The sequence below is a fragment of the Leptidea sinapis genome, chromosome 39 (assembly GCF_905404315.1).
Source record: "Leptidea sinapis chromosome 39, ilLepSina1.1, whole genome shotgun sequence".
Lineage (NCBI taxonomy): Eukaryota > Metazoa > Arthropoda > Insecta > Lepidoptera > Pieridae > Leptidea > Leptidea sinapis.
In genome coordinates, this window is record NC_066303.1 from 7,418,201 (window position 1) to 7,444,771 (window position 26,571).

The 26,571-nt window shown below is 36.3% G+C and overlaps 2 protein-coding genes across 2 annotated transcripts; both read left to right on the top strand.

Annotated features, from left to right (window-relative positions):
- The first annotated feature begins 9,192 nt into the window (after positions 1–9,192).
- Positions 9,193–18,538, top strand: LOC126976053 (putative cysteine proteinase CG12163). Its single transcript, XM_050824196.1, has 5 exons — positions 9,193–9,334; positions 11,766–11,889; positions 16,491–16,672; positions 16,765–16,881; positions 18,390–18,538. The coding sequence occupies exons 1-5, from the start codon at positions 9,193–9,195 to the stop codon at positions 18,536–18,538; spliced, it is 714 nt and encodes a 237-aa protein (XP_050680153.1).
- A 4,417-nt stretch (positions 18,539–22,955) lies between these two features.
- Positions 22,956–25,451, top strand: LOC126976029 (ras-related protein Rap1). The gene has a single exon (XM_050824176.1). It carries the CDS (start codon positions 23,108–23,110, stop codon positions 23,663–23,665), a length of 558 nt encoding a protein of 185 aa, XP_050680133.1. The 5' UTR covers positions 22,956–23,107; the 3' UTR covers positions 23,666–25,451.
- The last annotated feature ends 1,120 nt before the right edge of the window (positions 25,452–26,571 follow it).

Sequence of the window (26,571 nt, forward strand, 5' to 3'; positions counted from 1 at the left end):
TGTAGACAACTTCGATAAAGCTTTTTATATTTTAAATTATTTTATATTTATGTATTAAACTAACACACTGTAAAAGTAATAAATGTTATTTGCAATAGTTTTTTTTTTCTTTGTTTCAGTATTTATGGCAAGACTATGTATATCTATAGATTTCAAGATTAAAAATTCGTTTTCGGTTTAACTAATGAGTCTCATAAGGTTTTAATTCTCATTATGACAATCGTCACTTACCTAAAACATTAAATGGGGATCGAGATCAATGAGGTTTTCCTAATTTTAAGGTATTGGTTGTCGGTAAGTATAATATTATTTTAGGCTGGGTTCTCGATGAATTATGTTTTTGTCCGAAAATAATTAACCCTTTTATCATGTAACATAATAACGAGCAATTATTTTTAAGCTTGTCTCATTCGACTCAGTATTATCCTAAGCAAACTTGTAATCGTTACTTTGCAAAAGTTACCCTCATTAAATTCCATCGCAGCAGTTATCTTGCATATTTTTACCCTGCCGATAAATTATTCATACATATTATTATGTAAATCAGTGAACGTATTGTTTTATATGCGATATAAATTAAGAGCTGTTTAACCTGATTCCTGCCGCCGAATTCCACCTTCACACGACACGCCAAAAGTTAGGATATCAGCCCCATCAACTGTTTGTGTGGCGGTCCTCCACAGTGCGGTTTTCAAGGAGCTTTCTTCCACGTACTACAAAGCTGTGGAATGAACTTCCTTGTGCGGTGTTTCCGGGACGATACGACATGGGTGCCTTCAAAAAAAGCGCGTCTTTAAAGGCCGGCAACACTCCTGTGATTCCTCTGGTGTTGCAAGAGATTGTGGGTGGCGTTGATCACTTAACAACAGGTGACCCGTACGCTCGTTGGTCCTCCTATTCCATAAAAAAAAAATTAGGTCTGTGGCTACTACGTAAGTTGGTACTGGCTAGGAGCCGATCTAATTCCTAGACAACAGATATGTTTGTAGCGTTTAAGCAAAATGAAATCATATATTGTGAACTTATAATGTCAAATAATGTCAAGTTATTAAAAATTAATATGTACGTTGTGCTTTGGTGTCAAGTTAACCATAACAATAACGACGTACAATACGTAAATATTTTTTTCTTCTTCTTCACGTGCCATTCCATTACTGGAGGTCAACAATTAGTTTTTTAACCGACTTCAAAAAGGAGGAGGTTATCAATTCGATCGGTATTATTTTTTTATGTATGTACACCGATTACTCTGAGATTTATGATCCGATTTACGTAACTTTTTAATTTTTTTTCTAGACGAAGCTATCCCGCTCATAGTCACGCGTGGCGAGTGTAGGTACTTACTATTACATTTGGCTTGGCACCGACTTAAAACCGATCAATAGGTAGCACATATAAATAATAATATTTTATTAATATTAAAGGTAAAGGTGTACTTATTAAATTAAATTTTTTGTTATTTGATAAGTTTCGGTTTTTTTAAACCTATTTTTTTAAACTTTTCATCCTCCTCGTTTGTCCATGGCGGAATAGTTCTTGGACTGTCTTGATGCCAGTTCCCTCCCTTATGTTTCTGAGCCAAGACTTATTTTATTAATGTATTACCAGGTAATCAAACATTTTCATCTAAATGACGTATATATGAGGTAAGAGGCACAATAATGTATTGATAGCCTTCTCTCGGATACGGGATGACGTTTTGTCCATCGCACAAAATCAGTTAATAATAATAATTTCGTGCGATGAACAATGCAACGGTTCGGTTAGACCAAATCTGACCATGGCGTGTTAAAATTACTGTTGAATTTTGAAAGATTCGACGCCTATAACTTACAACACATTGTTTTTCATACTTTTTTGTTTCCATACAAGGCTAGATAATAATAATAAAATTACTTTTTATTTTAAACATACACCGTCAATCAAGGTAGTAATCACCATACTACGTTTGTATGGAAGATTGACCGACTAGCGGAACCTTAACACAGGATGACCGGTTAGATGGTTCAGTGCCGATTTATCTTTAACCTTACTTAACGTTACATTAATTATTTCGCTCAAACATGACAATAAAATAAATAGTAGTTAAAAATACTAAAAAACGCTTTTTAAAAAAAAAACCGAACTAAAAAATAGAAAATTTATTTGAAATTAAAATTAACATCAATTCCTGTGTTAGACGATAAATTAAAAAAGCGCGTACACCTTCCTTAAAGGCCGGCAACGCTCTTGTGATTCCTCTGGTGTTGCAAGAGAATGTGGGCGGCGGTGATCACTTAACACCAGGTGACCCGTACGCTCGTTTGTCCTCCTATTCCATAAAAAAAAAAAAAAAAAACTTATTTTGCAAATTGTAAAATGGAATAATTTTATCAAATTAATGTATTGTCATTGGTCCTCGATATATCTACGAAGTTTGAACGAAATCTGGCAGTTTAAAGTGGGTCAAAATCGCGCCCAAATGAGTAGGTTACAGACAGACATATATACAGGTTAAGTTTATAATTACATTCATGACAAAAATACATTTAATAATAATTAACCATCAAACATGATAAAAGTGTATGAAATTAATTAACGTCACGTATTCTGATTTCACGAGGCCCTCCCGTTAAATTTAACTTTATCCTAAAATGCGGAAAATGTCGGAAGTTTCATGTAAAAAATTATCATTGAAGCACGCAACTGCCACTAATGTATCACGGAAATCCTTTTAGGATAATTAAATTTCACGCTTTAATTCCACCCTATGTTTTAAACTCACGGAAAATCTTCCATCGCGAATCACTTTCATAATATTATTAAATTCATACAGGCGTGATAGAGATTCTCGTTAATAGTATAATAATATTCATTAGTATTATATTTTTTTAATTTAAATTCATTTTTAAATTCTAATTCTGTATACTACGCCTACGCTACATTAAGGTTTGGTCTCCGCTGCGCTCCAAATAGATACAGCAGGCGTAGTCGCATAGTGCGGCAACTAATACTAAGCCCAAATGCGCGCACTTGAGCCACATGCTACATGTTCAGTTAAACTTTGCTAATAATTGATACTAAAATGCCGGATTGCGTAGTAAAACTTTATTAAAAAATAATACTACAAGAAATAAGAAAGCTACTGGGATCACATATCATCAGTGAGTATTTTGTATTTTATTAATTTCAATGTTAAATAGCAAGAAGCGTATGTTGCACAATTTGAAAGATGCCATTGAGTCTCAAGATGCCACGCACACTTTTATCTAATAGTTGCCGTTGCCGTAATAAAAAAGCTATTGTTCTGAGGTAGTGCGGTAACAAGTTGGTACCAAACCAATCCTTAATGTAAGAATAATTAAAATTCGATATTTATAAGTGTATATTAGAGATTAGATTTTTTTTTATGTTTCATTGTATAATCCAGTCGTTAATGTGGATAGTATTTAAATTTTTAATATTGAGCCATTTCTTGCCTGAAATCTGAGTAAGGTCATTATCATCACATTCCTATCTCGTCCATGTTGTTGCTTTAAATTCGTGGACACTCAAGCAAGATCAGTGATCTACAAATCTTAATTTTACCAGCGGAAGGCTCCTTTGCGCAGGAATCCGGCTAGATTATGGGTACAGTAATGTGTAAGCATTACTGTGTTTCGATCTGAAGGGCGCCTTAGCTAGTGAACTTACTGGGCAAATGAGACTTGACATCTTATGTCTCAAGGTGACGAGCGCAGTTATAGTGCCGTTCAGAATTTTTGGGTTTTTCAATCATCCTGTGCGGGAGTGCATTGTAATGGGCAGGGCGTATCAATTACGATCAGCTGAACGTCCTGCCCATCTCGTCCCTTATTTTAATTAAAAAAAAATAAAGTAGGTGACATGTTGCTAAGAAAGATTAACCCGTGATAAATGCGGTAGAAGACACACAATGACATCTCTACGAAACGCCAAGTGCTCCAGCCGTTAACAGAGCACTTGGTCCCCGACAATTCGAGCTGCTCTGCGTTACACACGGTCAAATGGATCGAGCTGGGGTATAATACTGGGGTGCGCAAGACTAGAGATGACAGCAATACTCCATATGTGGCCGGACCTGCACTTTGTACAGCGCTAGAATGTGGACCGGCTTGATTTATTGCCGTGCTCTATTTATGACCTAGCTTCTTCGAAGCCAATTTGGATTTGCCCTCTAGATGACCGCGGAATTGGCAATCTGTGGCAATTGGCAGTATTCCGATTCCAGATAAGATAATAGGTACACGCTTAACAAGTTCACAGTATGTACAGATTAAAAAAAATGAAACAGTAACATTTAAAAGCCTTAACAGTCAATAACCCCTTTCATTTTGATTGCTCGTATCTCGAATATGTCGAAGTCCATTAAAATCACGTCGAATATTATGTTACTTTACCTGCGAAATAAACATTTTACACAAATAACAAAATTCCAATTTATACAAAATGCTTCTGCAATGCTAGACTTGCGAGTTAATGGCACTTAAACAAAAATTGCGATATAAACTCGCGATTTATAGATATATGAAAATTTAGATCTCCGAGTAACTCTTGTTTAAAAACTCTTAACAATTTGTTATGTTCTTAAAGTGATAACCCTCACTTCTAGGATTTATACACAAATAGAATTTGAAAAACAAAAATTTATGAACGATGCGGGACTCGAACCCACGTCCTCCGGCGTTCCGTGTCGGTGCGCGGAGGTCGTTCGATTTATCAAATTTTAAAACTATTGTTTGGAACAGTTTAATATTATATCTAAACACATTTAAGGATTAAGAATATTATGTTTTAACGATAAAAACATCCAATCACATAAATATCACTCCTTGAGGCAGCGACGTGGGACGGGTCGTTCCCTTCCCTAAAATATGGTCGAGGGAGGCAATGACTGATCCATACGTCATGCTCGTGAAGGGGCGCTACTTGTGGTGGCAGGATGATTCTGTTGCAAGAAAATCTGCATCGTGCTTTTAAAATTAAAGTTTTTATATTTTTAATAATCGCTAGTAAAATGCTCGCAAAATACCTTTATTTATTTACTTTACTCAATATCTCTTGTTTTTACGTATCAATTTACATTTCCTTTTTTTAGACTTTAAAAACTGAAATGTAGTGTAAAATGTGATTTTAATTTCAATTGATTCATCAAATTTTACAAGATGACTCACTGAACAAAGATCACCATAAAACATAATTGAAATCATTTCAGTCTTTTTATAGTCCTTAGGTAACATACCCAAAATAACATCGATTTTTTGATTGCAACTATAATTAATTGTCTATTATAATCTATAATAGTTCCTTACTAGACCTACTTCGTGATATTCAAATTCATATATTTTTATTCAAAATAGGATTCAAAATCACTTATTGAAAGTCAAAAACTACCACCCATTCAAAAAAGACTGCCTCAAACATGAGAAGAATGGGCGCAAGAAATTCAGCGGGCTTTTTTTTTTAAATAAAAATATGGATTTCCCGAGTAGTAGGCATAACAAGTTTATGTTTTTTCCTCGTGTCAATCATAATGTTATTATGATTGTCACAGTTTCTAGCAAATTCCTCAATGTGCTTAATCAAATCAAATCAAATCAAAATCACTTATTCGTGCACGTCACGGAAATGACACTTATGAATATTAAAAAATTATTGAATCTACCGCTACTTCGTAAAGAGTTGAGCTAATGAGGAGAAGTAGCAAGAAACTCATTGCCACTCTTTTATATCAAGATTACATTTCCATCGATTTACAAATCATTTCAATTACAATATAATATATAAAATGATGCAACAAACCTACTCAAAAGTCAAATAGTCAATGTCTTACACGAGAAAGTCAATAAAGTAAATGTAAATTCATACAAATTTCTTGAGTACAGTAGCTGCATCACCCACACACACCATAAATAAATAATGGTATTGTGAGCATTTTATAAGCGATTATAAATAAATAAATAAATATATATATTATAACTTTTAAGAATCTGAAACCGAGTCTCCGGCAACAGGATCATCCTGCCACCACAAGCAACGCCTGTTCACGAGCATTTTTTAGGGAAGGGGACGACCCGTCCCATGTCGCCGCCACAAGCAGTGACATTTTAGCGAGCATGATAAAACCTGTTACGAGAACTCAAGCAAACAACAATAAAATAATCCTAATCTACATATCATGCAATACTCACCAAATACCTCTACTTACAATTTGACAATTCTGCTTAAACTTTTAATTAATAATAAAAGCTCAATCCCTTTTATGCTAATGTTTATTTCTTTAAATTTTTTCTTATAGGACTTAGGATATAAATAGCGCAAAAAGCTCTCTTCTGCAGCACAAAGATGGTATTAATATCGGCTGCACTGCCCTGTATAACAATATACCATAGGACATAATACTATGAAAATAACTGAAGTATACTAGTCGCACCGTATCTATGTCAAAATATTGTGCCCTTTCTATGAGCTCCCAGTATTTCAGCGCTATTATGTGATGTTATATATATATATGTTCATGTTTGTGATTTGACTAATGATTGAGGGACAATTTAAACTTAAATCTATTAAGAGCCCCTAGCCTCTCTCTTTGTCTTTACTATGCTCATTATTGCGGCCATGTTGGACAAGGGTTATTTTTATGAAAATAAGGGCCGAGACGAGCAGGACGTTCAGCTAATGGTAATTTATACGCCCTGCCAATGGGCAATGGTTGTAATGACAACGCAGTGCTGCTAAGGATTATTGAAAAACTCAAAAATACTAAGCGGCACTACAACTACGCTCGTCACCTTGAGACATAAGTTGTCAAGTCTCATGCCCAGAAATTTCACTAGCTATGACGCCCTTCAGACCGAAACACAGTAATGCTTACACATTACTGCTTTACGACAGAAATAATATATATGATATAAGCTATGAGAGAAATTAAAATAATTATATAAAAATACGAACTGACCCAGAAAACGTATTGCTACATAAATTAATAAAAAAATTAAATAATTTAATTTTTGGGGTATAAAACATAGATAACGACCGATTCTCAGACCTACCAAATAAACGAATATTAATTAAATTGTAATTTAAACTATAGATGAAAATTTATCATACAACAATTATTCAATTTGATTGCCATCTTGCAACCCTATTGCGGATCTGTAGATGGAACAGAATAATATAAAAATCGTGATACAAAAATAGGTGTTGATCGTAGAAGAATGAAAATTTTAAATTGTATGTATTTTTCAGTGGTGAATATTTTTTTTTTTCAAGAAATAACAAAAATATTTAATGGTGGGTGACCCTATCATTTAGCGGTATGAACAATAGATGTTGGCCGATTCTCAGACCTACCCGATATGCATACGAATCGGTTTAGCCATCTCGGAGGAGTTTGGTAACAAACACCGCGACACGAGAATTTTATACAGAAGTTACTTTTTATCAGTAATTTTTAACTTAGTTTACTTTTAATAACTATATTTTAAATAAATTTGTCTTATTTTCGGAAATGAAAGGCTTTTTCGTTTATTTATTATGCTCATTATTGGAACTTAAACTCGAATTTAAGTCACGACCTACCCAAGGTAAGAAAACCCGCAACCGGCAGTCAAGAATCTTATATGACGCTTGCAATAGCTATATAACATAAGGAACTGTTAGAAAGTCCACATCATAGAGTATATCCCGAAGGTTATAAAGTGAGTGAACTCAGGATCTCCTCGCGATTGTCTTCCGAATGTCTGCGCAGAGTTCGCAAGGAAGGGTGATGGAAACCTTGAGAGGCTCATTGTGGTCAGCAAAATAGATGGGAAGAGGCCTCGTGGACGCAGTCCAACACGATGGTCCAACCAGATCCGCTCCGCCCTCGACTATACGGTCACAATGCCTTTCACACCGCCAGAGACAGGAATAGATGGAGAGCGATCATACGAGAGAAAGTAATACAGAAGGGTGGTCACGACCCTCAGTACTGAGGATTACGACGCAGAGAGAGAGATTACATAAAGGCCAAATAAATCTTGAATTGTAATCTATCGTATCCAAAGGACATCTGAATTCGTATTTACCTCGTGAATATGCAAGCATCTTATTCACACAAGAACACACTTGAATAAACTAAATAGATGTTGCTAAGCCAGATTCATCAGCATCGCCTTGAGGCTCCATGATTCCTGATCTGTTTTGATTAGCACAATGGTCATGATAAATCCATTTTCCAAATATATACACTTTTACACAAATTACCTAACCCCAAACTAGGCTGTATGCTATGGTTGCAAGACAATGATATATTTAATACAATAAACTTACTTAAACATACATAAATACATATAAACATCCATGACTCGGAAACAAACATCCATATTCATCATATAAATGCTTGCACCTACCGGGATTCATTATACAAATTCCGCAAAGTTTCAAAATCATATCGACACGTGTCTCGCCTATACACGAGTTAATTTCAGAAGATGTTGACTCGTCAAACTCTGAAACGCGAATGACACGACGCGGACGTGTCGAAGTAATTTTTTGATGAAACTTAACGGAATTTGTTGATTCCGCTAATAGATGACCTTCACAGTTTTAAAGGTCAATCAAACGCAAAAAAAAACTGTTTAGAATAGATAACATATTTGCTTAACCCCTATTGAAAAGATGACAAATATGTATTTAATAGTGACGGCTAAATCCAGTCTTAAATTAAAAACTTTTTACGACAAAACGACTAATATAAATAAAACACTTGTAAAGGATTAAAACGCGTGTTGTAACTGTTTTTAAATTAGATTTTGCGTAAAAGTACATTTTTATTATTATTTTAGCAAACCCGACGTTTCAAGACCTTTCCAGATCTCGTTTTCAGGGGCCCCTGAAATCCTTACAATGAAGGCCCCCTACAATAATTACACACGTTTTAATCCTTTAAAAGTGTTTTATTTAAATGTGTAACACTCACGTTAATCAAAGAAAATACTGAGCGAGTAATAATCTATATTTTATGGCAACTAATCTACAACATTTTGTGCTGAAGAACAGAGCTCTGTCTGAATATTTAATAACAAAACAAAAGGCTTTTCGCATACCATTAGCAGTGTATAAAGATCTGAATTATGTAAAGTAAGTTGATTCAAAATGCGTGCCCTCATAGTGTCGCTATTTCTTTACAACATACAATGTTATATCATAGATATGCCAACATATAACACTACTTCAGTGTCTGCTGGCAGCTCTACATCAGCACCGTTGTACTTTGACTGGAGACTGACTGACTGTGTCAGCCCCGTTAAGGATCAAGGCCAATGTGACGCTTGTTGGGCCTTTAGTGTCATTGGTAATTACTTTTGAGATAAGTTTATTATTACTCCAGTCTTAGATATCTTGTACATCTAGATAGAGTCTCTTGCTACTAGACAACCAATGAAAACAAGCCAGCTTCATTGCAATTTGTTATGTATTTAAAGTGATAACCTTCACTTCTAGGATTAATATACAAATAAAATTTGAAAACAAAATTTTATGAACGATGCGGGATTCGAACGGTTAGCTCAGTTGGCAGAGCACTGGCACGGAACGGTCGTGGGTTCGAGTCCCGCATTAAATGTTGTTTTCAAATTTTATCAGGTTCATTACTTCAGTGTGCATGACAAGCTACGTTTGACACTCGCGATTTGTATGTCACTTTGTGCTAGTGTGCGTGCATCGCTCAAAATAGAGGTTAACTGTCAACCTCAATTTTTTTTGATGTTTTCACAGTTATAACAGTCTATCTAGATTCTAGACGTATAAATGATCTATGACTCAAATTTGAGCGTAATACCACACTATTGTATCATCCCGTAAGATTTTTATGTATTTATTAAGAAACCTACTTGCAAATATGTATTAAATATTAAGTCAAAAACCACGGAGACGTCTACAATATAATTTATATACATATAATATAACTGAAGCGTTTGTGGTAACATAATATCAGCTTCTTACTGTGTACATAGGAATGATTACAATATATGAACCTACTTATGCCAGAAAAACAATTTAGAAAACTATACCCTGTCGTGTTTTTACTATTTTTTAATTTTTGTAAAAGTTTTTTTTAATGAAAATAAGGGACGAGATGCGCAGGACGTTCAGCTGATGGTAATTGATACGCACTACCCATTACAATGCAGTGCCGCTCAGGATTCTTGAAAAACTCTGAGCGGCACTACAATTGCGCTCGTCACCTGGAGACATTAGGTGTAAAGTCTCATTTGCCCAGTAATTTCACTAGCTACGGCGCCCTTCAGACCGAAACATAGTAATGTTAACACATTACTGCTTCACGGTAGAAATAGGCGTTTCCGGTCAATATCCGAATCGGCTAGATTTATTTCGGGACTCACCTACTCCCAACGCATAGAACCGTTTTTAAATATGACGATTTAAATATTTTTGTTTAAATTTCGTTCAGATTGAAAACGTTTATGTAGTGTGTTATAACTAAATCTAATATATTAATCGTGCCAATAATGAAACAATTCTAAAATTTTAACAAAAAACAACCGACGTCAAAAACACTATTCCAAAACAATAGATATAATATGAACTAAAAAGTATGAAAATAATTGCGTTTTTTTATACAATCTGCAATTCAAGCATATCTCACCTATAACTATGTATGTAGTTACAAACCTACCTTTGCTGACACCGACTGGACCACACGAAAAGCACCAGCTTTCAAATAATGAAAGAATTATCAAAATCGGTTCACCCAGTCCAAAGTTTTGAGGTAACAAACATACGAATTGAGAACTTCGTCCTTTTTTGAAGTCGGTTAAAAATGGCGAACACTAATGATACGCTCGCGCTCGCACATGTAATATCATCTATTTGCCATCCCTATTTCGTTTTCAGTCCTACCTATTTTGCCACGATTTTAGAATCATTTCTATATTGGCACGAGTCATAAGAATCTATACCATAGTAGCAGTAGTAGTAGCACACATGCAAGTCTTAATACACTTTGACAGCACTATCTATTTCAGCACTGCAAAAATGACACCCGTGATGAAAGAGTTGATTTTTTGCAGCCGCCATCTTGAATTTTTATTTTGACAGCACTAGCTGGTATTGGTTTCAACACCCACAAAAACACATGTAGGTAACTATTTTTTGTCCAAAATAAATAAATATAAAAAAAAAATCCTCGAAACATTTAAACCACACTCATAAAAAACTTGATAATAAATATTGCACCCGGCATGATAGTTTAATATTTTGAATTATGTTCACGTTGTGTTCACGAATTTATTACATTCGATCTCACGGACTTATATTTTAAATACCTACTAATATAATATAACAATAAACCATTAAACGATAGCTCCGGTTTTGATGGAGCCGAGTTCAAACAGTCGTATACCACGAAATACTTTTAAAAAAAAAAGATCGCGGAAACTGTTATTTAACAACGTGACACTCGTCTCGTGTCGACCGTGAAAACCGCTTAGGGGCCTCGTAGATGCGCATGTTTGTGTGTGTCATTTCGAACGTTTGTATTTAGTTTCCGTACTGGTGTATATAATGTCTACTGTGTCTATACTTTGAAAGACACCGCATAAGAATGGTGCCAGAGTACCGGCCGAGCCGACTCAAATTAGCCAATATGACAATAATTAAGTTCAATACTATTCCATTTCAGTTTAAAATAAATCGTACAGATAGTTTTGTAATCTTAAAGCATTGTTATTAAAATCTTTTGACCTAAAACTATTTACTTTCAGGAAATATTGAAAGCCATCTATGCATTTATAGAAATCAAAGGGTGGTTCTTTCTGAACAGTATCTCATAGACTGCGAAAGTCATAAGACTGGATGTAATTTTACACCGACGTCGAAAATATATGCGTAAGTATCTTGGACAATGTCTCTTCATTGTCGTATATTCAGTTCCATTCAAAATTCGTAGACAACCGATGAATAACATTTTCTATCTCCTACTGTAGAACTAATATTGGGCTTCACTTTCCTCTTGTTCTAACAAGTTCTGACATACTCTAGTATGCAAACAGTATAACGAATATAGCACTAAATTACTTCTAGATATTTTCTATGAATCAGAAAATTAGTTTAAAAGCATGATAATATTATTGTCACCATTCAATTCCTAAGTGTTTCTTGTAATTGTTAACTCTGATCTTTAGGATATACTTTTATTCATTTTTAACCGACTTCAAAAAAGGAGGAGGTTCTCAATTCGTCGGTATTTTTTTTTTATGTTTGTTACCTCAAAACTTTTGACTGGGTGAACCAACTTTGATTATTCTTTTTTTATTTGAAAGCTGGTGCTTCCCGTGTATACCCATTGTAATTTGGTCAAGATCTTACGATGGGATCCATGAGAAAAATCATAAAAATCTTAAATTTGCTGTACATACGTATAGAAAATTGGATGATAAATTTGCGAATAACTCAATATCGCGCCAACCGATTTCGATGATTCTTTTTTTATTGGAAAGAATATACTTCAAAAATAGTTTGGTGAGAGTTTGGTTAGGTTCTGATTACGAAATCAACGGAAAGTAACGGAACTCTTCAATTAAGCGCTTACATTCATTGCTGCATTGAAACTTTTTGTATATCTGCACATATTTAGACAAGTTGTTAGTTAGTGTACTTCAAATTCACTAAAAATCAAAAAAAAAAATAACAAAAAAAGGCTAGGCTTAGGCTTATAACTACATACATAGTTAAAGGTGAGATGTGCTTGAGTCGTAAGGAGGTGAGAGGCGAGAGCGAGTCGCGGCGGAGGGACACCGATTCCAAAAATTACAATAATCGTAACTAGAATTAGATTGTATAAAAAACCGCTATTATTTTTATACATTTTAGTGCATATTTTATCTATTGTTTTGGTTTTACAAGTCGGTTGTTTTTTTGTTAAGAAATTTTTTATATTGAGTTATTTCTTTTTTACTTCTTTTAAAATGAAAATAAAATCTGAGAATTAGTAGCCAAGAAAGAAAAGAATTTAAACGTTAAAGAAAACCTTAAAAATGAAATTACATAAATTGGTCTCAAAACCATTGCTATTGCACCTATTTATATGTTTTTGGATTTAATATACCATTAGTTAACTCTTATTATAGTCATGTGGATGTGTTTGTTAAATATAACAAGATGTTGATGTTCCGTATAAATAAATAAAGAATAAAATCAATTCTTGCCGAGACGATAGATACAAAAACGTTGCACCTCCTTGATACGTAGAGTGCGGATCAGTCACAACAGTATTCTGAATTCATACGAAAATCGATTACATTTTTGATACGAAAACCGTCTCCTGAACATTTAAAATATGATAAGTATCGTTTTAAAAATTACCTGCCAGAGCTACTGACCACCCTATCTCTTCCCGTGGGTGTCGTAAGAGGCGACTAAGGGATACAAACAACGGAGGATGGGCAGCAGCATCCTTCGTTGAAAGCCCACCACTTACTGCGATCGCCAACCCGCCTACCAGGCGGTAAAAAAACCCTCCAAAAATATGATAGACACAATAAGGCCCCGGCCCCCAGTCCCCGGCGGCCCCGCTCGTGGTGGCCAGTGGCCACGGTAGCAGGCACATAAGCGACGGGGCAGGGGGTGCTAAGAATCCTCGGGTGCGGCAGCGCTACCACAAACGAAGACCATTGGCCCTGGCAACATACAATGTCAAGACACTGCGGACCGACGAGAAGTCGGAGGAACTGGAGGAAGCTGTGAGCAGATTACGATGGGATGTCGTGGGGTTATCTGAGGTCAGAAGACAGGGTGAGGACTCGATAATCCTAAATTCCAGACACATGCTCTACTTCCAGGAGGGTGACCAACTGTCCCAGGGTGGTGTCGGGTTCCTCGTTTCACAAGTCTCTCGTCAACAACGTAACTGAAGTGGGGAGCGTGTCGACTAGGGTAGCGTACCTAATACTCAGAATTACTGAGCGGTATTCGTTGAAGGTTATTCAGGTTTACGCTCCGGCTTCGACACACTCAGACGACGAGGTGGAGGCCACGCATGAGGACATCTCAACAGACATTCACACTTCGAAGACCCACTTCAACGTTGTCATGGGAGACTTCAATGCAAAACTGGGTAAACGTGGCGGCGATGAGTTGAGAGTGGGGAAATTTGGTTATGGAAATTGGAACGCCCGAGGCCAGATGCTGGCTGACTTCATGGAGAAGGAGGATCTCTATATGATGAACTCCTTCTTCATGAAGCCAGAACAACGCAAATGGACTTGGATCAGCCCCGATGGTGCCACTAAAATGAGATCGAATTCATTATGTCGACCAAAAGACATATATTCAATGATGTCTCCGTGATCAACTCAGTGAAAACTTTAAGTGATCACCGCATAGTAAGAGGCACATTGAATATCAATCCAAAACTGGAGCGGTCTCGACTGGTGAAGTCTACGCTCCGACCCGCACCCTCCAGATCCAAAACCCCGAAAACTTTCAACTCGAATTGCAAAACCGCTTCTGCCTCGGTGACTGCGTGGACGAGGGCGAGTATAATAACAGGTTCGTGGCAACTATTCAAACGGCTCGGTCTAGGTTCTTCAAGGCCAGCCGTTCAAAAATAACCGGAAAAATCTCAAACTTTACTCTCAAATTGATGGATGTAAGACGCCAAATGACCCTTCAGACCCCGGACGATGCTTCCCAGTATAGGCAGCTAAATAGACAGATCTCCAAGTCATTGACTCAAGATATACGCCGCCACAATACAGATTGTGTGAAGGCGGCCATAGAGCGTAACAAAGGCTAAAAAGTATTCGCACGAGATTTGTCTATCGGGCAGAGCCAACTGACAAAGCTAAAGACCGGTGAGGGCGGGGTCTTTTTGTCTAAGCCCGAACTTTTGAGGGAAGTCAAGAAGTTCTACGGACAGTTATACACTACCGCACGGGCACGGGTTACCAACAAGGCTGAAGACACAAGAGCCAAATTAACCCGACACTATACCGAAGATATCCCAGACGTCAGCCTGTGCAAGATTAGTATGGCCCTAAAACACCTTAAAAACAATAAGGCGCCGGGTGCTGATGGAATTACAGCTGAGCTTCTGAGAGCTGGTGGTACCCCCTGTACTTAAGACCCTCCAGAAACTATTCAATTCCATCATCCTCGAGGGCAAAACGCCGCAAGTATGGCACAGAAGTATAGTAATGCTGATCTTCGAAAAGGGCGATAAAATGCTTTTGAAGAACTATAGGCCCATATCACTTCTGAGCCATGAATATAAGCTGTTTTCTAGGGTTATCACGAATCGTCTCGTGCGCAGGCCCCACGACTTCCAGCCTCCCAAACAAGCCGGATTCCGAAAAGGCTTTAGCACCATAGATCACATACATACGCTGCGGCAGGTTATACAGAAGACAGAAGAGTATAACCAGCCACTATGCTTGGCATTCGTGGACTATGAGAAAGCCTTTGATTCGATCGAGACTTGGGCGGTGCTTCAGTCTCTCCAGAGGTGCCACATTGATTACCGATATATCGAAGCGTTGAAGGGTTTGTATGAAATGCCACCATGTCAGTCCGTCTCCAGGATCAGATCTCGAAGTCTATCTGACTGCAGCGAAGAGTCAGACAAGGCGATGTCATATCGCCCAAGCTGTTCACCACTGCGTTAGAAGATGTTATGCTTCTGGACTGGAACGGACTGGGTATAAAGTATAAATGGCGAATACATCACTAACCTTCGATTCGCAGACGATATCGTAATCATGGCAGAGACCATGGAAGACTTAAGCCATATGCTCGATGGCCTCAGTACAACTTCCCAAGGAGTAGGGCTCAAAATGAATGGATGAAAGACGAAGATCATGTCAAATGTCCATGTCGCACCTACTCCCATAAAAATTGGGAACTGTACTCTCCAAATTGTTGACGAGTACGTCTACCTCCGACAAACAATCCAGTTAGGCAGGTCCAATTTCGAGAAGGAGGTCACTTGTCGAATCCAACTCGGATGGGCAGCGTTCGGGAAGCTCCGTAAAATCTTCTCGTCCCAAATAAATAAAAACCGAAGTGTCTGAAGACGAAGGTTTTCAACCAATGCGTGTTGCCAGTGATGACCTACGGTACACAGCCGTGGTCGCTACCTATGGGCCTTAAGAGAAAGCTCATGGTCGCTCAGAGGGCAAAGGAAAGGGCTATGCTCGGAGTTTCCCTGCGAGATCGAATCAGAAACGAGGAGATCCGTAGGAGAACCAAAGTAACCGACACAGTCCAAACGATTGCGAAACTGAAGTGGCAGTAAAATCCTTGAATGGCGACCACGTTCCGGAAGACGCAGTATTTGCAGGCCCCCGACAAGATGGACCGACGATCTGGTCAAGATCGCCGGAATACGCGAAGTACCGATCGTCGTGGAAATTTTTGGGGGAGGCCTTTGTCCAGCAGTGGACAATTTCCGGCTGATGATGACTGAAAAAATTATATTATTATGATTGTAGAGAAATTGTGAATCTTGGTGGTGTACTTAAGGAGGAAGACTATTTCCCGTACACAGAGAATATCCATTGGTGTAGAGCGCGTTGTGATACGCAGCCAATCCCCGTGGCGGGCTTTAGAAAGGTTGAGGCTAATGAAGAGATAATGAAAGAGTGTGTCTTTCAATATGGACCATTAACAGCAGGTATGGATAAGGTCAAATACTTTTTGTTGGGTGTAAATTAAGAAAATGGTTTTGACTTAATAATTTAATTTTAATTTAAAATAATTTTACAGCAATCAACTCAGCTTCCTTGCACAAATATAAAGGAGGAATAGATGAGCCTACAGATGGTCAATGTCCGCCTGATTCAGTAGATCATCATGTTCTCATTGTTGGTTACAGCGAGTATGGTAAGTTAAAAAGTATTACCGAATCAACAACTCATCAAAGAGGATGTAAATACTACGTAATAAGAGGCGAGACTGCGTAAGTAAAAATTGAATTAGTTAAATATGAAACGTACAGTCATTTGACATAAGAAATAGTAGTAATTACAGTAACGCGATTGGCGACGACGTATAATCCGGCTAAGTTTGAAAGCGAACAGTTGCTTATAACGTAGTGGATTTCGACTATCCCCTTTCTTAGAAGATTATAGTCATCATCTGTCAATCTGCCAATGATTGCACGTTTCATACAATCGAGTGAATTGCTTTTTTCTTAGAGAGTTTCGCTAGCGTGCAGGTCATTGACAACAAATAATTACAATGAATACCGTTTAATCCATGTTTATAACAAATTAATATAATAATATAAAAAAAGTAAAAAATAATAGTTCCACAACATTTTTAAAAATAATTATTAAATTTTCCTAAAACTAAACAGAGGGAAATCTTAGCATAATCTTAGATTTCGTTTTTTATAGTCATTTGACAGCTGAAATTATGCTGATCTTAAGCTTTGACAGCCCAATACACACTCAAGTTCTAGTTTGAAATTGATCTTTTAATACGGGCCCAAGAGTCAAGTTGGCGTTTTAACACACTCCGTTTTACGTGAGTAAACTCTGAGCAATGTCCAAGTACGCTCTATAGATATCAGCCTTAGTTAGCGCCAACTTCGAAATATTGTAGAATGTGTTTATTTTTACCACACCTTCGCGGAAAGTTCAATTTTTTCCTGTTTCTGGGAGGAAAGTCGCACTTTTCAAACCTCTGAATTTGTTTACGCATTTTTAATGACGCATGCGTCAACAAATTACAATTATCATCGAGACTGCGCTCGTTACTTTATCTTTCCTCGTGCAAAATATAAATCAACCCATATCACAGGCTATGCCTAATATGGGGCAAGATAATCTGTGTAAGTATTATTATTATTATTATATTAAGTCGATTTACGAACTTTTCTAGAAAATATTGTATTCATACACAGTAAGTAGTACTACACGGCCAGGATATAACTGCACCTCGCTGGAACGTGAAGCACCCTCCAGTTACCCTCCCGTTCCACTTTCAGCCCCTCGCGCTTGTCGGGTTGCGTCAGTACGGTTTGCAGTTTCATTACAGTTATGTACATATGATATTTTCGTTGTCACTGCTTTGGTTTTGAAGTTTTCATTGTTACGTTTTTGCCTTTGTTGTTAATATTTCTGTAGTACCAGAAAAATAAATACTTTTTTTAACTAACCCAGATTCTTTCATTGATTGCATAATAATAATAATAATAATTGGCATCACAATACAACAACTTTACATCAATTAATAATACAGAAAAAATAAATCCTTGTTTATTTATCAATAATAATTTATTATGCTTGTTTTGCACACCGTACCAAAGCGACGATGTGACGTCATTGCCGCCAGGTCCATAGATAATGTAACCATAGATAATGTAACTTTACTATTATTTTTTACAGAAGACCCAGATACAGGAAAAAGGACACCATATTGGATAATCAAAAACTCGTGGGGCACCAATTTTGGTGATAACGGGTATTACTATTTGGTGCGGGGACGTAACGCTTGCGGTATTACTACCGATGTATCATTTAGTTTCGTTAAATAGTCTATAAATAATAAAAGGCTGTTTCTGTATCCGTGTTTTGTGTCCATTATCCTCCCAGTGGGAGGCTCCTTTGCGAAGAATGCCGGCTAGATTATGGTACGACAACGGCGCATATTTCTGAAAGCAGTAATGTGTAAGCATTACTGTGTTTCGGTCTGAAGGATGCCGTAGCTAGTGAAATTACTGGGCAAATAAGACTTAACATCGAATGTCTCAAGATGACGAGCGCCGCTCAGAATTTTTGGGGTTTTTCAAGAATCCTGAGTGGCACTGCATAGTAATGGGCAAAGCGTATCAATTACCACCAACTGAACGTCCTGCTCGTCTCGTCCCTTATTTTCATAAAAAACTACCGCGATGTTGACCTCTTGGCCCGCACACTGCTCTACTCGGGCAATTAATCGCGACGTTACGCCACCCATGCTCATAATGCCGGTCTATTGGCTCGCGCTCAAAAACCGACCTTTTGCGGAAGTGGTGGGCATGACGAGGAGCTTGATGCTCAGCATGACGAGTACTGTTGCCACATTCCGTCTCTGCCTCCATTCCTCGCTACTTCCATGCCACTCGTCGAGTGTGTGGCAACTGGCAGGCCCATTAGGCTTTTCTGAATGGAAACTACTAGGCCAAACTATGTCAAATTTTTATGGGACCAAATGGCACACATTCCACGTCAAATCAAAGAAGAATCACGAAAATCGGATAATAAATCTCAGCGTAATTGGTGGATATACATAAAAAAAAATACCAATCGAATTGAGAACCTCCTCCTTTTCGAAGGCAGTTAAGTTAGCTGTTGACAGTACTTACTCCGGAAAGACACCTTATCTCCAAAACGGCTGGAAATCTTTCAACAAATCCATTGATCTAATATGATGATTGAGTCAGATTGCAAGGCTTGTTTTGTATTTAGTGATGATGATACTATATTAAAGAATGTGTACCTAATCAGGTCATAACTATCTAAATATATATATATTTAGATGTAAGGTTTCCATTTATAACAAAAACATATTTATTGTTCACAAATTGATTAAAATCCCCCGAATTGGAAATATGTTTTATATTCAAAAATGCACAACGTTAATTTTCAAGTTTTCACTTCTGTCTGCACTCCCGGATTGCAACCCGTATCATTATTATTATTATTTTTTAATTTCTCATTCTGACAACTGATTGTTTTTTACTTTGTGACAGACATTATAAGTAGAACTAAAATACAACATCTAATACCCACTTTAAGCTTTTCAAACTGGACAGTTCATTTATCGGTTATTGCGTTCAATTACTAAAAGCTTGCTGAAAATATTTTATTAGAAATGTTTTTCAAACAACTCCAAAGCTTCTATCAAATCAAATTCCATAGAGAAATCTTTTTTTTTTTTTTTTTTTTTCTTCTTTTGGCAATAGCGTTTACTTTTTGCCAATAACGATAGAGAAATCTAAACTCTGTAGTGGAATGTTTTTTTTTTTATGGAATAGGAGGACAAACGAGCGTACGGGTAACCTGGTGTTAAGTGATCACCGCCGCCCACATTCTTTTGCAACACCAGAGGAAACACAGGAGTATTGCCGGCCTTTAAGGAAGGTGTACGCGCTTTTTTTGTAGGTAGCCATGTCGTATCGTCCCGGAAACACCGTACATGGGAGCTCATTCCCCAGCTTTGTAGTACGTGGAAGAAAGCTTCTTGAAAACCGCTGACCGCACTGTGGAGGACCGGCACACATCCAGATGGTGGGGATGATATCCTAACTTGTGGCGTGTCGTGCTGAGGTTACTGAGGGTACTGAGGTTGAATTCGGCGTCATTGATCAGGTTAAACAGCTCTTCGGAACACTCCCCGTGATAAATGCGGTAGAAGACACACAATGAAGCGACGTCTCTACGCAACTTCAAGTGATCCAGCCGTTCACAGAGCACTGGGTCCCCGACAATTTGAGCAGTTGCACGCGGTCAAATGGATCAAGCTGATACTGGGGTGCGCCAGACCAGAGATAACAGCAATACTCCATATGTGGCCGGACCTGCGCTTTGTACAGCGCTAGAATGTGTGTGTTTATGTGATAACAGGTTCTATGATAGTTGTATAATAGTAATTTATGCAACTGTTGTGTAATAAGGGGTATTAATTCACGAATGTGGGTGATAATAGTATCACATCAGTGTTGTAATACCTAATTATCAACAGATGCATACAAGACTTTATCTTCACCCATAATAGGAATCCTCTATGAAAGATTCTGAAATATTATATTTACACATACAATACACATACATATTTACACATACAATAGTTAGCTTACTGCTAACATTAAAAAAGCCGGTCCTAGTAACCATAATATCACCCAAATTAGTGTTATTATGAAAAAGGATGACAATGTTGTAAATACTGACTTTCATTACAACACTCGTTTAGATGATGTAATGGTTATTAGGACATTGGGTGTTTTAATGTTGGCAATAAGCTTGTTGTCTGGGTGTAGATAAAATATATATAATTAGAGTAAAATGTAATTTGTCATTAAATTGTTAACAAACTAGTTCTTGGCGATACAAAGGGCGTTATGCGCAAGTATAATGCAAGTCAATTTACAATATATCATAACACGTTAATAATATATTATATTTACACATATTCTGTACATTAATGGCGCAATTATAATTTATGTACATGCCATATGCCCATAAATTTGCTGTAATCACACCAATTCGCGCTGTAAATTGCACAAATCCTCTCATAAGTGTGGCAGTAGGTATGTTCAAACACGTGCCAGCAACATAGGAAAATAATATGTTACGTAGCATTTAGTTAGTTACGTAAAAGTAAGTTAGTATGGTTCAGACATGCAATATGCGTAAAACGGATATTTCAAATTCTTACGCTTTTGGATGTGCGTAATCGAAGAGGTACTGACATTGACAGTGACCACCATCTTGTAGTTGCAGAATTTCGACCCAAAGTGTCGGCATCACAAACGAATAACGCTACGCCAAAGACATGCTGACGGTTTGATGTTAGCAAGCTGAATAATCCAGACATCAGCAACAAATTTAAGCTGGACCTTCGAAGTCGCTTTTCGATTCTCGATGCTCACCCCACATCCGTCGACGCGGAGTGGAATCGCATCAAAATGGCCTACACTGAGACCAGCTCCGTCGTTATTGGACATAAAACAAACACTTAGGCGGAGTGGGTGTCACAAAGAACTTGGGACCTCATTGCAAAAAGAAAGGAGCTTCACCTCAACTTACTGCCCCGAGTAACGCAAGTGTGCAGGAAGATCTCAGACAGCAATACCGGCAAATCCACAAAAGCATCTATCGCAGTACACACCAGGATAAATAGGGTGTGGGCCGAGAATATAATACTGATGGTAGTCACATAGCAGCGGACGCCGGAAATCTGAAGCAGATACACAAAGCCATACAGACACTGACGGGGAAACAAAGTTAAACAAAGTTAGACGGGGAAAGAAATGCCAAAAGATTGGAGTAAAGGTATTCTTATCACCGTTCCAAAAAAGGGATTAGCGATATCGATTACTACGACAGCCTAAAGAAACTCTTTAAAAAAAGCGATTGAATGAAACGTGCAGTCATTGATAGATTGACAGATGACGGCTATAATCTTGTAAACAACGGAGATAGCTGAAATCCACGACGTTTTAAGAAACTGTTCGCTTTCAAACTTAGCCGGAGTATACTTCATCGCCTTTATTATTGTAATTAATAATTCAACCATATCCATATGTCAATTTTTACTTAGACTTAGTATCTATTGTACAGAAGTTCAGAACATATTCAAAGTCGTAGATTCTGTAGGATTTATATTCGAATAGGAAATAGAGATTTTTCTCAAAAGACAAATAGCCTAATTTTGTCGAGGAACATATAACTTAACTAAATACAAATTGAAAGACGTCATAGAACATAGACTGAATTGGTACTAAACTGAACAAGACAGTATCCTCCGTCTTTAACCTAATTTAAAGCTCAAAAATGATAAAAGCGGTCTACGCGTAAAAATAATACTGTAACGCCATCTGGTTACGTAATATTGAACAATGTGATCGAAATCATTGTGAACTTCCTCGCTTGGCTTGGTGTTGTCTGTGGTAGAGAGTGTTAAGAGAGATGTAAGATCTATTTTTGATTTAAATGTTAAGGCTTAATATTTTATCTTTAGCGTTTTATTGTTTTTTACTTACAATAATAAAATAACAAACAATAAAAACATAACTTTTAAATTTGTTAGTAATCTATAACCAATAAATTATTTGAGCAAATTTCATGCAAGAAAAAAATTTTTAAGTCATTCATTAATTTTTATGTCATAGGCGTCATAGAGCTAAAAGTTTTTTTAATAATTATTCTAAGAAGAAATAATAATGACAAGAATTTTTATTGTCATCTGGCAATATTTCAAAGTGAGCCATCGCCCTGCTAACGGTGTCATGGCGGATTGACTTGTTGAAAGGTTTTTTGCAAAATCTTGCATGTTAACGTGCTTTTATTTTATTTAATCTTTAATTTCAGTGCACATAATAACCAATACATAATAGTAAATAATGCGTGAATACAAAATAGTTGTTTTGGGCAGTGGAGGTGTGGGAAAATCCGCTCTCACAGTACAATTTGTACAAGGCATCTTTGTGGAGAAATACGACCCCACTATCGAAGACAGCTATCGAAAACAAGTAGAAGTAGACGGACAACAATGTATGCTAGAAATCCTTGACACTGCAGGCACTGAACAGTTTACGGCAATGAGAGACTTATACATGAAGAATGGTCAAGGATTTGTTTTAGTTTACTCAATCACCGCACAATCAACGTTTAACGATCTTCAGGATCTGAGAGAACAAATTTTACGGGTGAAAGATAAGGACGATGTGCCCATGGTATTAGTTGGCAACAAGTGCGATTTGGAGGCGGAACGCGTGGTCGGGAAACAACAAGGAGCAAACCTTGCCAACCATTTCAATTGCGTTTTTATGGAGACCTCCGCGAAGGCAAAAATCAGTGTGAATGAAGTGTTCTACGATCTAGTGCGGCAAATCAACAAAAAGTCACCCAAAGAGGAAAACAAAAAGAGACCCCGAAGGACCGTATGTCGGCTCCTGTAAGAGCGGTTTCGCTGTCGACCCGTCTAGGTATTCAATATTTAATAATTTGAAAGACTTCTCGTACCCGGATTTGGCTCTGAATGATTCCAAAAGTTACTAGAATGGGTGAGGAATAATTGTTATGTGTAACCCTGAGCATTTCTAGAATGTGCATTTGTTAAGCTGGCTTGTGACCCAACAGGTGTTTGGAGAGTGGAAGATGCACAGATATCACGTTATTTACATTTGTCAACCTCTCAAGTAAGTCTTACAGAGCTTAGTGTATTATCTTAATAATTCTGTGTATGTCCCACTCCTTAGTAATTCTCTATGTATTACAATATGTAAGAATATTAAAGTTCAGAAGTTTATTGTTTCAAGTCCATTTCTTGTTGTACAATTTAGGCATAAATCAACAAAATTTATATTGGTTTATCTATGTAGTGGGTATAATGTGTGTAATTTTCCTCTAATTGCAATATTAAGTTCAGACATTGAGATTGTTAAGGAAAGTTTTATAATTAATTATATGTAAATTTAACTGGATCTTTACCTGTAGTAAAATATAAAAATTCCACGCAAACTATCTACATTTGTGAGTTGTGATATTGGCAATAAGATATTTGATGTAATTAAAACTAGGGATTAGAGAGTCATGAAAATCTAATTATTGATATTTAATCAATTATTTTCAATATGGAGGATGTAACAAATTTAATCTCAAATCACTTTATCTAATTGGTGTAAAAGATAGGAATCTTAGGATTATCACTAATAATTTGAAAGATAATAATAATTATTCCTATAATCATTGGTTATGTTCTATGATCAAACATTTTATTTAGTTTCTGATGGTCTCGGTAAGAGGATGTGGAAAACATTTTTGGGTACATAATATAATAAACATATATGTTTATAAGATTTTTTCTTTTTTTATGGTAATATGTAAATTATGTTTGATGAATATGTGAGCAACTTGTGTTGAGAACTCGGAAAAACTAAATCTAATTTGAATCTTTTTTAGGTAAATGTGCCACATGGTCCTTGGCCACATGTTTAAATAAATATATTATTATTAAGTATGAAAATATTATAATAACTGCAATGTCTGAACTTATGACATGTAAATAAATTAATTAATAGCATTTGAAGCTTCTGAACTAGGGGGATGTGAGATAAGAGCAAATTGGAATGCCTAACATTCTGTTGTCAGGCCTGATTATGTAAAATGTTTATTGATAAGAAAACATTGAATTATTCAGATATATTATTGTCTTGTTATATATACTACATTGTATTAATGGGAATGTTGAATGCAACAGTTTGGTCTCGATACCCTTAACTTGTATAACTGGACCTTACGAGACTGCACCCCACCAAGTAGGGAGTCCAATGTCTAGTAGACTCTAGAATGTCCATAGGCACATTGCAGATTCTATTCCTTTATATACAATTTAAAAGTCTAAAAAATTATCGTTATTAGTAATGTGATAGATCTATGATTGCTGGCTCATCTGTGTAAATTACTGGTGTATGTGTTGCTATTACTAAAAACTTTGTTAAAGTAATAATTATAAATAGGTGTTCAAATATTGTTATGGGAGTAGATGTTTCCTCCATTCTAATTTCTGTTAAGATTGCACAAGGATATTGGTGAAAATGACTTGATCCGAGTTCGACTATATTTTTATATATATTGTGCAAAACTAAGTACTTGTATATTTTTATCTTTTCAATCAATAATCGACATGTACAATTAATTTCTTTTCATTTACAAATTATTCAATAAAACCAATTTTAAAATTCATTCGGTTGTTTATATTTTTAATGGAAAAAAAAACCAAACATGATATTAAACCATGTTTTATGTGTTTGTTTTAATAGATTTCTTCAGGATATCTCCACATCCTTTGCTATAGAGATTTATTAACTTAGACAGGATTGAAATCTACATAATATATGGCTTTCAAGGTAATGTGTAAAATTTTAATTGAAATTAAAGTTGTTAGCATGTTTTTGCATCCAATGAGACAAAGCAAAAATAGAGATATTATGTGAACAATTGGTTTGCATTTGGTAACTTCCTCTCACTAGAAAAAACTGTATATTGGAAATTTCATACAATTTGTTCAATATATTATTCATATAATATTGTGATATAAATGTTTGTCAGTTAGAATTTACATTACATGTACAAGATGTGTATATGATGTTTCACTTTTACAGTTCATGGGTGTAAGAATGGCCAAAATGCAGGTAAAATTTGTTCAAAAAAGCAGATTTGGAGGATTAATCTCTTATATTAAATATACTAATTTTATCTTCGAAATTGTATTGTTTTGCTTTCATAGAATCATACATACAATGCAATAAGTACCTATTAGAAAAAAAGATTGTTTAAAAAGTACAACAGATTTGCCATTCCTAAGTAGCATATTTCCACAATAAACAACAATTCACTTGACATACTTTGTAATCCTATAAAATTTTATTATTTTAAATCATTTAAGTTTCAGATGTTATCATGATTTTTAATGTTAATCCATAATTACATCTATTTGGCTGTATGATATAGGTGCTAAAATATTCATGAACCATTTTTAGGACTGTGCTATTATTTATATAGATCTAGATATATTTTCATTGAAAACAGGACAAATTTTGGACATAAACACTACAATCAACACTCTTGCAGTATCCAAGACTGTTTTAAGTGTAAGTGATATAACAAAGTGATGTTTTATTATGTAACATTACCTGCAAATCAACCCCATCTATAATTACACACCATCCATCACCCTAAGATTTTAAGTGCCTCCGCAGTATTTCTTTTTCATTCAGACAACATGTCCCATCCTAAACAACTATTGAAGCCATATTGATCTTCACCTTCGGTTGGCTGTGCAGGTGTTATTAATCGTGTTCTG

Coding starts and splice junctions, on each gene's coding strand:
- LOC126976053 (XM_050824196.1), top strand. CDS start 9,193: ATGCCAACATATAACACTACTTCAGTGTCTGCTGGCAGCTCTACATCA. Junction 9,335..11,765: donor TTGGGCCTTTAGTGTCATTG/GTAATTACTTTT, acceptor ATTTACTTTCAG/GAAATATTGAAAGCCATCTA. Junction 16,673..16,764: donor ATATGGACCATTAACAGCAG/GTATGGATAAGG, acceptor ATAATTTTACAG/CAATCAACTCAGCTTCCTTG.
- LOC126976029 (XM_050824176.1), top strand. CDS start 23,108: ATGCGTGAATACAAAATAGTTGTTTTGGGCAGTGGAGGTGTGGGAAAA.